This window comes from Callionymus lyra, chromosome 18 (genome assembly GCF_982586985.1).
Source record: "Callionymus lyra chromosome 18, fCalLyr1.hap1.1, whole genome shotgun sequence".
Classification (NCBI taxonomy): domain Eukaryota; kingdom Metazoa; phylum Chordata; class Actinopteri; order Syngnathiformes; family Callionymidae; genus Callionymus; species Callionymus lyra.
In genome coordinates, this window is record NC_141835.1 from 9,529,622 (window position 1) to 9,541,618 (window position 11,997).

At 34.6% G+C, this 11,997-nt stretch overlaps 1 protein-coding gene across 1 annotated transcript in view; it reads right to left on the bottom strand.

The window, feature by feature from the left end:
* The window catches only part of runx3 (RUNX family transcription factor 3), a 65,997-nt gene extending 54,255 nt beyond the window's left edge, over positions 1-11,742 (bottom strand). The window contains exons 1-2 of the mRNA XM_087779300.1: positions 11,481-11,742; positions 11,170-11,392 (exon numbers count right to left, since the gene is read on the bottom strand). Of these exons, the coding sequence (XP_087635426.1) occupies positions 11,170-11,227 (58 nt within the window). The 5' untranslated portion in view covers positions 11,228-11,392; positions 11,481-11,742. The remainder of the gene's footprint in view (positions 1-11,169; positions 11,393-11,480) is intronic.
* Positions 11,743-11,997: the final 255 nt, after the last annotated feature.

Below are 11,997 nucleotides of genomic sequence, written 5' to 3' on the forward strand. Positions count from 1 at the left end.
TTAATAAAGTCAGCCAGCAGGGCCGGACATGTGCTCCGTCACCCCGAGACCCACCACTGCTTCTGTACGACTCCTGCTTTTATTCGCCGGCTTTGAAATTCATCTCGGGGTTTTTGATCCCCTCAGCGATGTCGGCTTAATTTTAGATCCGCAAGTGTTTCTCACACTGAGCATGTGTCTCTCAGGCGTTCAGCTGACTTGTAGGAACCAAAAAAAAAAACAAGACCGCCTTGAAAATAACCTTTTTTCGCTTGAAACCGCGGGGCCTTTTTTCTCTCACACACACAAGGGCCTCACTTCCATTCATTCACTCCGCAATGAGCCAAACGTATAAAAAAAGTATTCCCACCCTAATAAACTGGGGCCTTTTTTTTTTTTTGGGAGCCACAAAAAGGGTACCGGCTCCCAAGAGAGCAACAGTCGCGCGTAAAAAAAAGAATCCGCCTGCGAGGAGTTTGGCGGCCGTTAGGAGGGAAATAAAGCGAGGAGGAGGAGGAGGAGGAGGAAGAGGAGGAGGAGGAAGAGGAGGAGGAAGAGGAGGAAGAGGAGGAGGAGGAGGAGGAGGAGGAGGAGGAGGAGGAGGAGGAGGAGGAGGCTTCCAACTAATCAGACACAAGCTGTAGTAGCTGTTTTTATCTGCTAATGCACTGCACTTAAAAACTTAAAAAATACACCGAACACGTCACCATCACGTCATCCACCGAAATGTTCTGCTCCATCCCCTCTTTTTTTTAAAACCACCAATATAACACAAATAACTACTTTTTTTTTTACTGGAAATCCCACGTTTTATTGTGTTTTTTAAGGGATTTACTCATTATTTATAAAAATAAATATAATTTAATAATTGAAATATCATTTATTAGTTCTTTATTTTAGTGCTGAGTTAATAGTTTTTTATTACTTCTGACAATTCAGTCATTTATAATCACTTTTATAAAGTTATTTAACATCATATACAGAACTGGGTTCAAAAAAATCCAATTAGAACTGGTGGACAATGAATACTGAATACTAATTCTTAACTTAAGTACACTACTCACATGTTTTAAATGTACTGTTATCTTGCTGAGGGATTTTAAAACTATACTTCAAGTATACTAATTCAGTGTTTGTATTAAATGTATACTTGTACTAGTAGAAAAAAGTAAAAAGGAAACTACTTTACTACTGCTTAACTAACAACCTAAGTATGCTATGCACATGTTTTAAATGTACTGTTATCTTGCTAAAGGATGTTAAAAGTATACTTCAAGTATACTACTTTAGTTTTTGTATTACATGTATACTTGTACTAGTAGAAAAAGTAAAGAGTATTTGCGCTTCATGGATCTACTGACTTTCAAGAAACATCTTAAGACGTTTTTATTTGTTCAGGCTTTTCCTTGATTTTCTGGAACTCCTGTTGTGTTATCAGTTTTATCTTGATCTTTAAAATATATACTTTATTGAAAATTGTTTTGATTGTTTAAGCGCTTTGTGACCCTGGTCTGGAAAAGCGTTATATAAATAAATATTACTTACTTACTTACTTGTATCACATGTAACTTTTAAAAATCAAAAAACTTCATTTAATAATTGAAATATCATTTATTTTAATACCAAATTAATATTTATTTATATAGATTTATTGTCAAAGTGATACAAACATTTATAATGATTTAAATGTTTGAAGTAAAGATTTGTTTTTAAATCATTTATCTTTAATAACTAACAAATATTTCATATATTCAAATTTGTATCTGTTTACAATAAACTTATTATTTTTATATATATTTTTAAATTATTTTTCATGTATTAATCCTGATAAATGTGTATTTTCTACTATAAATTAAATAACATACAAAATAAAAATACTAAATCGACACTTTAAATGTAAAAGTGAACCAAAAATACATTTAAAAAAAAGATTGTGGCTACTGTTGAATAAATAAAGTAAGAGAGTATTTGTAAAGCAATATTTGTAATATTTTGTATACGCTAACATCATAGGTTTTTATAAATATCTGAAAATGATTCATCTATTTTTTTTGTTTTAATCAACATTCTTCATAAGAACTATTATTTGTATAAAAAATAAAAAATAATTGAATACAAAAAAAAAAAAAGAATGCTTGTAGAGGAGGCTTATCTTATAAAAAATCTATCAATATATCTTTATTTTTTAATTTCAATTTAAACTGAAGAATCATCCATGTGTAGTGAGTAAACTTTAAATTATAAAAACAATGTTTTTTGTGAGAGAAATTCGATTTTTAAATCAAACACCAAGCAAAAGTGAGAAAATAAAAGTTATAAAATTGCTCACATATCATATATTCACTTTAAAACCGTTAGCAATTAGAAAAGTTAGTGTATTCATTACTAGCTCTGTTTATCAAGTGAAAATACTTATAATACTTATAATATTTAATGTCAACTGTTGTCTGTATCAATAATAATAGACCTAGAAATGTGTCGTTCTTTAAATTTGTAAAAAAAAAAGCCAAACTTTATTGATTGTACAGAACCAGAAATTAGCATTGATAGCATTAGCATTGATTATTTTAACCTTCATTTATGTTTAACATTCCTCTTTACATTTCATTTTTAAATCAAACACCAAGCAAAAGTGAGAAAATAAAAGTTATAAAATTGCTCATATATCATATATTCACTTTAAAACCTTTAGCAATTAGCAAAGTTAGTGTATTCATTACTAGCTCTGTTTATCAAGTGAAAATACTTATAATACTTATAATATTTAATGTCAACTGTTGTCTGTATCAATAATAATAGACCTAGAAATGTGTCGCTCTTTAAATTTGTAAAAAAAAAAGCCAAACTTTATTGATTGTACAGGACCAGAAATTAGCATTGATAGCATTAGCATTGATTATTTTAACCTTCATTTATGTTTAACATTCCTCTTTACATTTCCTTTTTAAATCAAACACCAAGCAAAAGTGAGAAAATAAAAGTTATAAAATTGCTCATATATCATATATTCACTTTAAAACCGTTAGCAATTAGCAAAGTTAGTGTATTCATTACTAGCTCTGTTTATCAAGTGAAAATACTTATAATACTTATAATATTCAATGTCAACTGTTGTCTGTATCAATAATAATAGACCTAGAAATGTGTGGTTCTTTAAATTTGTAAAAAAAAAGCCAAACTTTATTGATTGTACAGGACCAGAAATTAGCATTGATAGCATTAGCATTGATTATTTTAACCTTCATTTATGTTTAACATTCCTCTTTACATTTCATTTTTAAATCAAACACCAAGCAAAAGTGAGAAAATAAAAGTTATAAAATTGCTCATATATCATATATTCACTTTAAAACCTTTAGCAATTAGCAAAGTTAGTGTATTCATTACTAGCTCTGTTTATCAAGTGAAAATACTTATAATACTTATAATATTTAATGTCAACTGTTGTCTGTATCAATAATAATAGACCTAGAAATGTGTCGCTCTTTAAATTTGTAAAAAAAAAAGCCAAACTTTATTGATTGTACAGGACCAGAAATTAGCATTGATAGCATTAGCATTGATTATTTTAACCTTCATTTATGTTTAACATTCCTCTTTACATTTCCTTTTTAAATCAAACACCAAGCAAAAGTGAGAAAATAAAAGTTATAAAATTGCTCATATATCATATATTCACTTTAAAACCGTTAGCAATTAGCAAAGTTAGTGTATTCATTACTAGCTCTGTTTATCAAGTGAAAATACTTATAATACTTATAATATTCAATGTCAACTGTTGTCTGTATCAATAATAATAGACCTAGAAATGTGTGGTTCTTTAAATTTGTAAAAAAAAAGCCAAACTTTATTGATTGTACAGGACCAGAAATTAGCATTGATAGCATTAGCATTGATTATTTTAACCTTCATTTATGTTTAACATTCCTCTTTACATTTCATTTTTAAATCAAACACCAAGCAAAAGTGAGAAAATAAAAGTTATAAAATTGCTCATATATCATATATTCACTTTAAAATCGTTAGCAATTAGCAAAGTTAGTGTATTCATTACTAGCTCTGTTTATCAAGTGAAAATACTTATAATACTTATAATATTCAATGTCAACTGTTGTCTGTATCAATAATAATAGACCTAGAAATGTGTCGCTCTTTACATATGTAAAAAAAAAGCCAAACTTTATTGATTGTACAGAACCAGAAATTAGCATTGATGGCATTAGCATTGATTCTTTTAACCTTCATTTATGTTTAACATTCCTCTTTACATTTCATTTTTAAATCAAACACCAAGCAAAAGTGAGAAAATGAAAGTTATAAAATTGCTCATATATCATATATTCACTTTAAAACTGTTAGCAATTAGCAAAGTTAGTGTATTCATTACTAGCACTGTTTATCAAGTGAAAATACTTATAATACTTATAATATTTAATGTCAACTGTTGTCTGTATCAATAATAATAGACCTAGAAATGTGTCGCTCTTTACATATGTAAAAAAAAAGCCAAACTTCATTGATTGTACAGAACCAGAAATTAGCATTGATAGCATTAGCATTGATTCTTTTAACCTTCATTTATGTTTAACAACACCTCTTTACATTTCATTTTTAAATCACAACTCCAAGCAAAAGTGAGAAAATAAAAGTTATAAAATTGCTCATATATCATATTTTCACTTTAAATCCGACATCAATTCTTCAAAATGTATTCGTCTGAGAGTAATAAAAAGTATCTTTATTAATATCGTGATAAAACTAATTGTGGTCATCTGAGCGAGCAGGTGTCGCCTCGTTGTGGTCGCCGCCTGCATTAGATTAGCGCCTCGCTGGTGCAAAGCTCTCGATCGCTACGTTCTCGCACACTTTTGTCGTCGTTTCCGAAGTTCGGCAGCAGGGGAGCGACAGCTGCTCTCTTCCTGGCCCGGTGTGTATTTGTGTATATATGTGTGTGTGTGATGTGTACATGCTGAGGTTTCTGAGGTGAGGCCTTCTCACGCTTCTCACGCGAAGACCATCTGATTTGTGCACATCGTTCGCTCAGATGTGTTTCTCTGTCTGTTGGCGCGACTGACATGTGCGAAGGTTTTTTAACGTCACCGCCTCACACTGATGCTGCCTATCATGGTCGTGATGCAGTTGTGTTATCGTCGCGACGACGGTCGTCGTTGGCGATAACGAAGCTGTCGGCTACAGAAGTTATAGTGAAACGTGCGTTATTAGCATTAGCCATTAGCTCGTTTAGTTACTAGCTCTGGTTATCAAGTTGGAAATACTTTTAATATTATGTAACGTCAACTTCTGTCTGTTTTAACGATAATAGACCAAGAAATGTGTCGTTAAAAAGGGCAAACTTGCTATCAATGCTAATTTTGTCCCTGTACAAAATTAGCATTAGCTTTTTATTATATTAACCTTCTGTATCATTTAACATCGTCTTTCCGTTTTAATTTTCATCCTTATAACTTATAAATGTACATTAAAGTTGAATTTGGCGAGTGTAAAGCAATTAGCAATTAGCTAATTTAGTTTAGTAAAGCAATTAGCAATTACCTAATTTAGTTTAGTAATTACTATCTCTGTTATATTATGTAATGTCAACTTCTGTCTGTATCAATGATAATAGACCAAGAAATGTGTTGTTTTTTTATTTGGTTAAAAAAGCCAAACTTGCTATCAATGCTAATATTGTACAGTGACCAAATTTGCATTGATAGCATTAGCATTGATTATACTAAACTTCTGTAACAATTGAGATCGTCTTTCCATTTACATTTTTAACTTTATAATTTATAAATGTACATTATAGTTGAATTTCATGAGCGTAAAGCAATTATCTATTAGCTAATTTAGTTTATTCATTACTATCTCTGGTTATCAAGTGGAAATACTTGTTATATTATATAATGTCAACTTCTGTCTGTATCAATGATAATAGACCAAGAAATGTGTTGTTCTTTTATTTGGTTAAAAAAGCCATACTTGCTATTATTGCTAATTTTTTAAAGGGACCAAATTAGCATTGGTAGCATTAGCATTGATTATACTAAACTTCTGTAACATTTAACATTGTCTTTCCGTTTAAATTTTCATTTTTTGATATTATAAATGTACATTAAAGTTAAATTTGATGAGTTTAAAGTAATTAGCATTTGCTACTCAGAAGACTACTAAATATTTTCTACATTTTTGAGCTACAATCATAGTTAAGCACATAAGTACTTTTTGTGTACTAGTTGTCCTTATGTAGCCTTAATAGCGTTAGCAATAAGCAAGTTTAGTGTATTCATTACTAGTTCTGTTTATCAAGTGAAAATACTTGTTATAATATTTAATGTCAACTTCTGTCTGTATCAATAATAATGAGCATTGATAGCATTAGCATTGATTATATTAACCTTCTGTTATGTTTAACATTCCTCTTTACATTTCAATTTTCATCTTTATAAATTATAAATATACCTTACAGTTGAATTTGATGAGTGTAAGAGTGTGTTGCAAGTAATTAGCAATTAGCAAATTTAGCATTTGTTAAAGACTGCTACTCAGATCCTCGATATTTTCCACATTACTGAGCAGCTATTATAGTTTAGCACAGAATTATTTGTGTTTACTAGTTGTTCTTATGTAATGTAGCATCAATGGCGTTAGCAATTAGCAAATTTAGCCTTTTAGCATAACAATCTTGTGTTTCAGTGTCATCCATTCATGCTACTTTTACAGAATTCTGTTTGGCTGATACAAAATAAAAACTCTTAAATGCTTATCTGAGAATTTGGAAATTTCATTCTGCTTGAATCAAGTTGACCTTATTATTTACCCGTATAGTTTTGATAAAATATGAAATAAACAAAGAAACGTAGTTCCAAAAACGGCCAAAAAGTTGAGGAGTAATGCGATGTTTCTTTAGAGGTGGTACTAGATGTCACATTATATTATAAGCAGCTACATTAAACTTTCTAAGATGGTTAGTTCACAGTTACATCCTTGATTTGTATCTTTTATTCATTGTCGAAAACTACTGCCCAAAATGGTGCCTGGTCTGAAGTTCGCTTCCCAACTAGACTCATTCGTTTTTTTAAGTTCCCAACTCCCCCTTTTCCAGGCGCCAAACACACACCAAAGAAAACTATAATTTTTTCCACCACTTTTTATAAATAATATCAAAATGAATATTCCAGTTTTTTTCTTGTTGCCTCTGAAATAAACATGTCGTTCTCGTGACACGATTCCCAGACGTCGCTGTAGATGAAAACAATATTTCCATGTCAGGAGGTATTAAAGTCAGCTCTCGGGGAAGCCAGACATTTAAGCGTTCCTCTTAATTTCAGTTTGATTTGAGTCTTTAAAAAAGAAAAAGGGGGGTATTGGGGGGGGGGGGGCTTTTGCCGAATTGCTTTGCCTGTGTAATGCAAGTTGTTAAACTAACCGCGGGGGTATTTTGCTTACATGAGGTAGTCCCGATTCCGAAAAGCCCTTTGAGATTGAACTGGAGGATTTAACGAGTCTTGGCTTTTGTTCTCTCACAGTTCTCTCCTGACGGGATGAATTGTAAAAGGATATTGCATATTCACTAATGATTTCCAATGGTGATTACAGCTTTAAAAAAAAACGCCGCCCGAGTAATCGCCCCCCCCACCCCCGGTCGCAGCCTCCAAATCCAAATCAGGCACCCCCGAAAAGGCACATCAGACCAACCGGCTCAGGTTGCAGGACAGGGTATGAAACCTGAAGTCACGGCGAGATGATAAAGGGGAAAAAAAAAAAAAAAGACCCTGTCAGGATGTTAGCTTCAAGATCACGGCGTCTTTTTCGGAAGAGCGAAACCCACGTGAGCCGCAGATGTCGTCTTTTTTTTACGTGACCGTGTGCGAACAATTACAAGGTTTTCTTCTCCTCCCCGCGACTGTCTTTAATTAACGCGGCAACAAGCCCTTAATTGGGAAATAAATCTCGGTTTTTCGAGTCGGGCCGTCGTCGTTAGAAGAGGAACATAAAAAATTCTCAGTTTCCATTCCTGACGTTTGTAAACAGCTTTTTTTTTCCCCATCATTTTCGGAACGTCGCACTTCTGCCTCGACCACTTTAGCTGCTGTTCTTATTTTGGGGCTTCCGGTATCTATCAGAGACTTTAAGGTGAGACAGACAGCTGTCAGACAATGTTCTATAAAGGGTCCGACGTCACTCTGTGCTACAAATGGCGTCAGAAGTGGGATGGCTACCTTGGAGTTGGCGGCGTGGCATAGGTTCAGGCAGTGTCAAGATCTTTGGGCCTTGTTGAAAAAGGCAGATCAGTAGAGATGTCTTTCCCTAGTACACAGGACCACAGATTTATGTATCAAGGAATCTCGTTTGATTACGAAAAAAGCCATTGTTCAACTCTTGTACAGGGACCAAATTAGCATTGATAGCATTAGCATTGATTATACTAAACTTCTGTTAGATTTGAATTCATCTTTCCATTTAAATGTCCATCTTTATAAATTATAAATGTACGTTATAGTTAAATTTCATGAGTGTAAAGCAATTAGCAAGTAGCTAAATTAGTTTATTCATTACTATCTCTGGTTATCAATTGAAAATACTTGTTATATTATATAATGTCAGCTTCTGTCTGTATAAGAAATGTGTCGTTCTTTAATTGGTTAAAAAAGCCAGAAAATTGCTATCAAGGCTCATTTTTATTTGAAAAAAAGCCAAACTTTATTGATTGTACAGGACCGGAAATTAGCATTGATAGCATGGACCACAGGACCACAGATGTATGTATCAAGGAATCTTGTTTAATTACGAAAAAGCCATTGTTCAACTCTATGATTGTGTTGTCCCCAAACAAGTGAACAAGATACTTGGTACGGTGTGACCTTTCCGTGTGGAGTTTGTATGTTCTCCCCGTGTGGCGTGGGTTAGCTCCGGGTACTCCGGTTTACTTCCAAAGTCCAAAAACATACAGAGGTTGATTAAGAACTTGGGGATATTGTCCGTAGGTATGAGTGTGTGTTTGAATGATTTTATGTCTTTGTGGCGTCCTGTCCAGGGTGTCCCCCGCCTCCCCCCCTTGTGACCCCCATAAGGTATTATGCGGTTAAGAAAATTAATGAATGAACACTTATGTCCGATGTTTTTGTTACCATTACATATTTTAGTTTGTGTCTATAAGGAGTTTGGAAAACAGGGCAAACTAATAAAAACAAACTTGACAAGAAACAAAAATGATTAAGAAAAAGCAGAATCTATCGTAAGATTGCACTTTATTTAAGGTTGTAAAACGTAATCATCGAAATGGCCAAAACTTAAAGGACATATTAGATGCTAATAAAGCCACTAATTGATTAAAAAATTGTACTTCCTGAGGCTTAAAACATAAAAACAAGTTACCGAAAATTGTACCTCGAGACACTTCTTCAAACTTCCATTCCCTTCTTATTGCAGTTTCCTGATGAGTGGATGACTTTATGAATCTTGTAGCTTTTTGAAAAAGGGGTGTAGGGGTTCTAGTTTTTGGTTAAACCTTTAACTATTATTGAATTGGTGTGTGAATCCATGCAGGCCCACGAAATACCAGGTAGCAGCTTCATTAAGTAAGATTGCGCTAATGGCTACATTCGAAACAATCACGTTAAACCCCTGCCTTCGAACCATCTCGACTTATCCGATGATTTCAAACAATATGTTTCACCGAAGCCTGAAGTATTCATCAAATATTTAGTGTTTTTGCATCTTCAAAACAACAGTCCTGGACTTCAGTCAAGAGCTTTTTGCTTTTCGAAAAAGTTCTGATTGGAATCGCCATGGAAACAAATGGCTCCTGGGTAGAATGTGCGCTGCACTCATCTCACCACACAGACCAAAAGTACCTCTTGGAAGTAAAGCCGAGTGAGTTTAATATGTTCACGTTGTTGTTGTTATTTCCCTCTCTCTCTCTCTCTCACTCTTTCTCTCGTCGCTCTTTTATTGTATCGCTGTGTTCCAGTAAAGAGCTCAGTCGTACTCTGGCTGAGAGTTTTTTGCTTGATAATGAATGTCTGTGGTGAGAATCCCATTATGGTGCGACTCCATCAACGGAGAACACAGGAGCCCGGAGCGAGGCGGCCCTTTAGAGAGAGACACGCCGTCCAAAAACACCTGAAGCAAAGTGATCTGGAGCAATTTGGGTTTTTTTGGGATTTTGTCGTCCCCACGGTGGCGTGAAACGAGAAGCATCGGGTCGACAGAACGATTAATCCGTCTTATTAAATACCAACACAAACTGTTGATTAAGCGAGAGGAAGCTCCGGCGACCGTCGGAGACTCGGGGCGGAGCACGAATAAGTGGAATGAGGTGGTTCTTGAAAGATCGTGACCCAACTATCCTATATACAGTATATACAGCTGGTATCGAGAATGGTTGTGATGAAAATGAGTGTAATCCGGAATGGGAATGACTCATGATGCTAAGAAAACCATAATATGTTAAAAGTGCGTCTCACTTATCGAAGCCAACAATTACCGTTTTAAGCTAACAATATATGCTAACTGTATTAGCAACCCTAAAACGGCGTATTTAAATACTTAAGTGAAGGTTTTGACATTTATACCACACACAAGATGACAAGCAGTGAATTCATAGCAATAAATACATTGAAAAACAAACTTTTTTTTTTTGCTAGCATTATAGCAGTCATTTGGAGTCCAAAATGATTTAGTTATATTTATAAAAAGGCAAAACAAGCCTTCCTCCTGTGATAACTTTTGCAGTACTAACAAATAAACTTTTGTTTCTATATATAGAAAAGTTCATAATCAGATGAAGCACGACACAGATTTTCTATTTAGGAATCGCCATATATACATGAAATGTAAAAGAATAATATGGATTTATATATCTATATATACAGTATCTTAGCTCTGAATAGTGGTACATGACAAGATCGTGATGTGCCGGCACAATATAATGAATTAAAATAGAAACTAAATAAATAAAAAGTAGAATTAAATAGATTTTAACAATTAAATGTGGCTCTTTTATTTCGGTTTGTTGCTGTTAAGTTGCTATCAAGCGTGTTTGAGGGAAGAAAATAAGTCCAGTTTCCAAGATCCTTAAAGGATTCAGTCAATATCGAGAACGAGTTGATTGTTTTATATTGTTTTAAATAAAAAGAGAGGTTGTATAGAAAGGATGGACGGGAGACCAAAAGAAGAAGCACTGACCTCTGAGCAGACTGCTGCTGTAGCTGGAGAAGGCGTCAAAGATGCTGTTGGAAGCCATGACGATGAGATGCTGACCAGGTGAGGGAAGCCTTCGGGTCCACCTTGCGATCGGCGGCAGACGATATGCAAACCGGGGTGGGTTCAGAAGAGACTCGTGGAACTTTGTTTTGCAACAAAGAATCCAGAGGTTTTTCACCTACCGCAGGAATCCCAAGCCACAAGTCTGCGAAAAGAGAGAGCGCGGGATCATGAAGCAGTGAAGAAGAGTTTTTTTTTTAAGTGGAGAGAAAGAAGTTTTGGAAAACACTTACCAGAGTTGGTGTTAGAGTCGGGGGTTGGTTGGGGGGGCGGGCTAGGCAGGGAGGACCTGGATTCGGCGTGAAGTTCTGGGTTTGTGGTCCTGCTGTCACACGGCGGGTTCGAGGTCTGAGGTTTTTGAAAACTGGCGAGATAGCAAAAGTTCTTTAAGACTCTTTCTCTTCCACAATGGTGTCAGTCGGACGGCAGCGCTAGTGCTAGTAAAAAGCTAAAAGCCACAGTGTATCTGCATCCTCCTCGCCATCCACCACACACACTCACTCCCCTCACTGAGTGGTGGAACCACGTCACATGTCACGTGAGGTCACCGGGCCTCTTCCCTCCCTTTCTTGCCTCCTCTTTGCGATTCCTCTTTATTTTGTAACCCGTCCATGTTTTCTCCGACTATCTTTTAAAAAAAACCCACAATATTTTCTCTCTTAAAAACCTCCACAAACCACGGTGACTCGCTGAGGGTTTTTTTTTTTAACGATTCATCGCAAAACGTGAAGGCAAAAAACAAAAATTCAC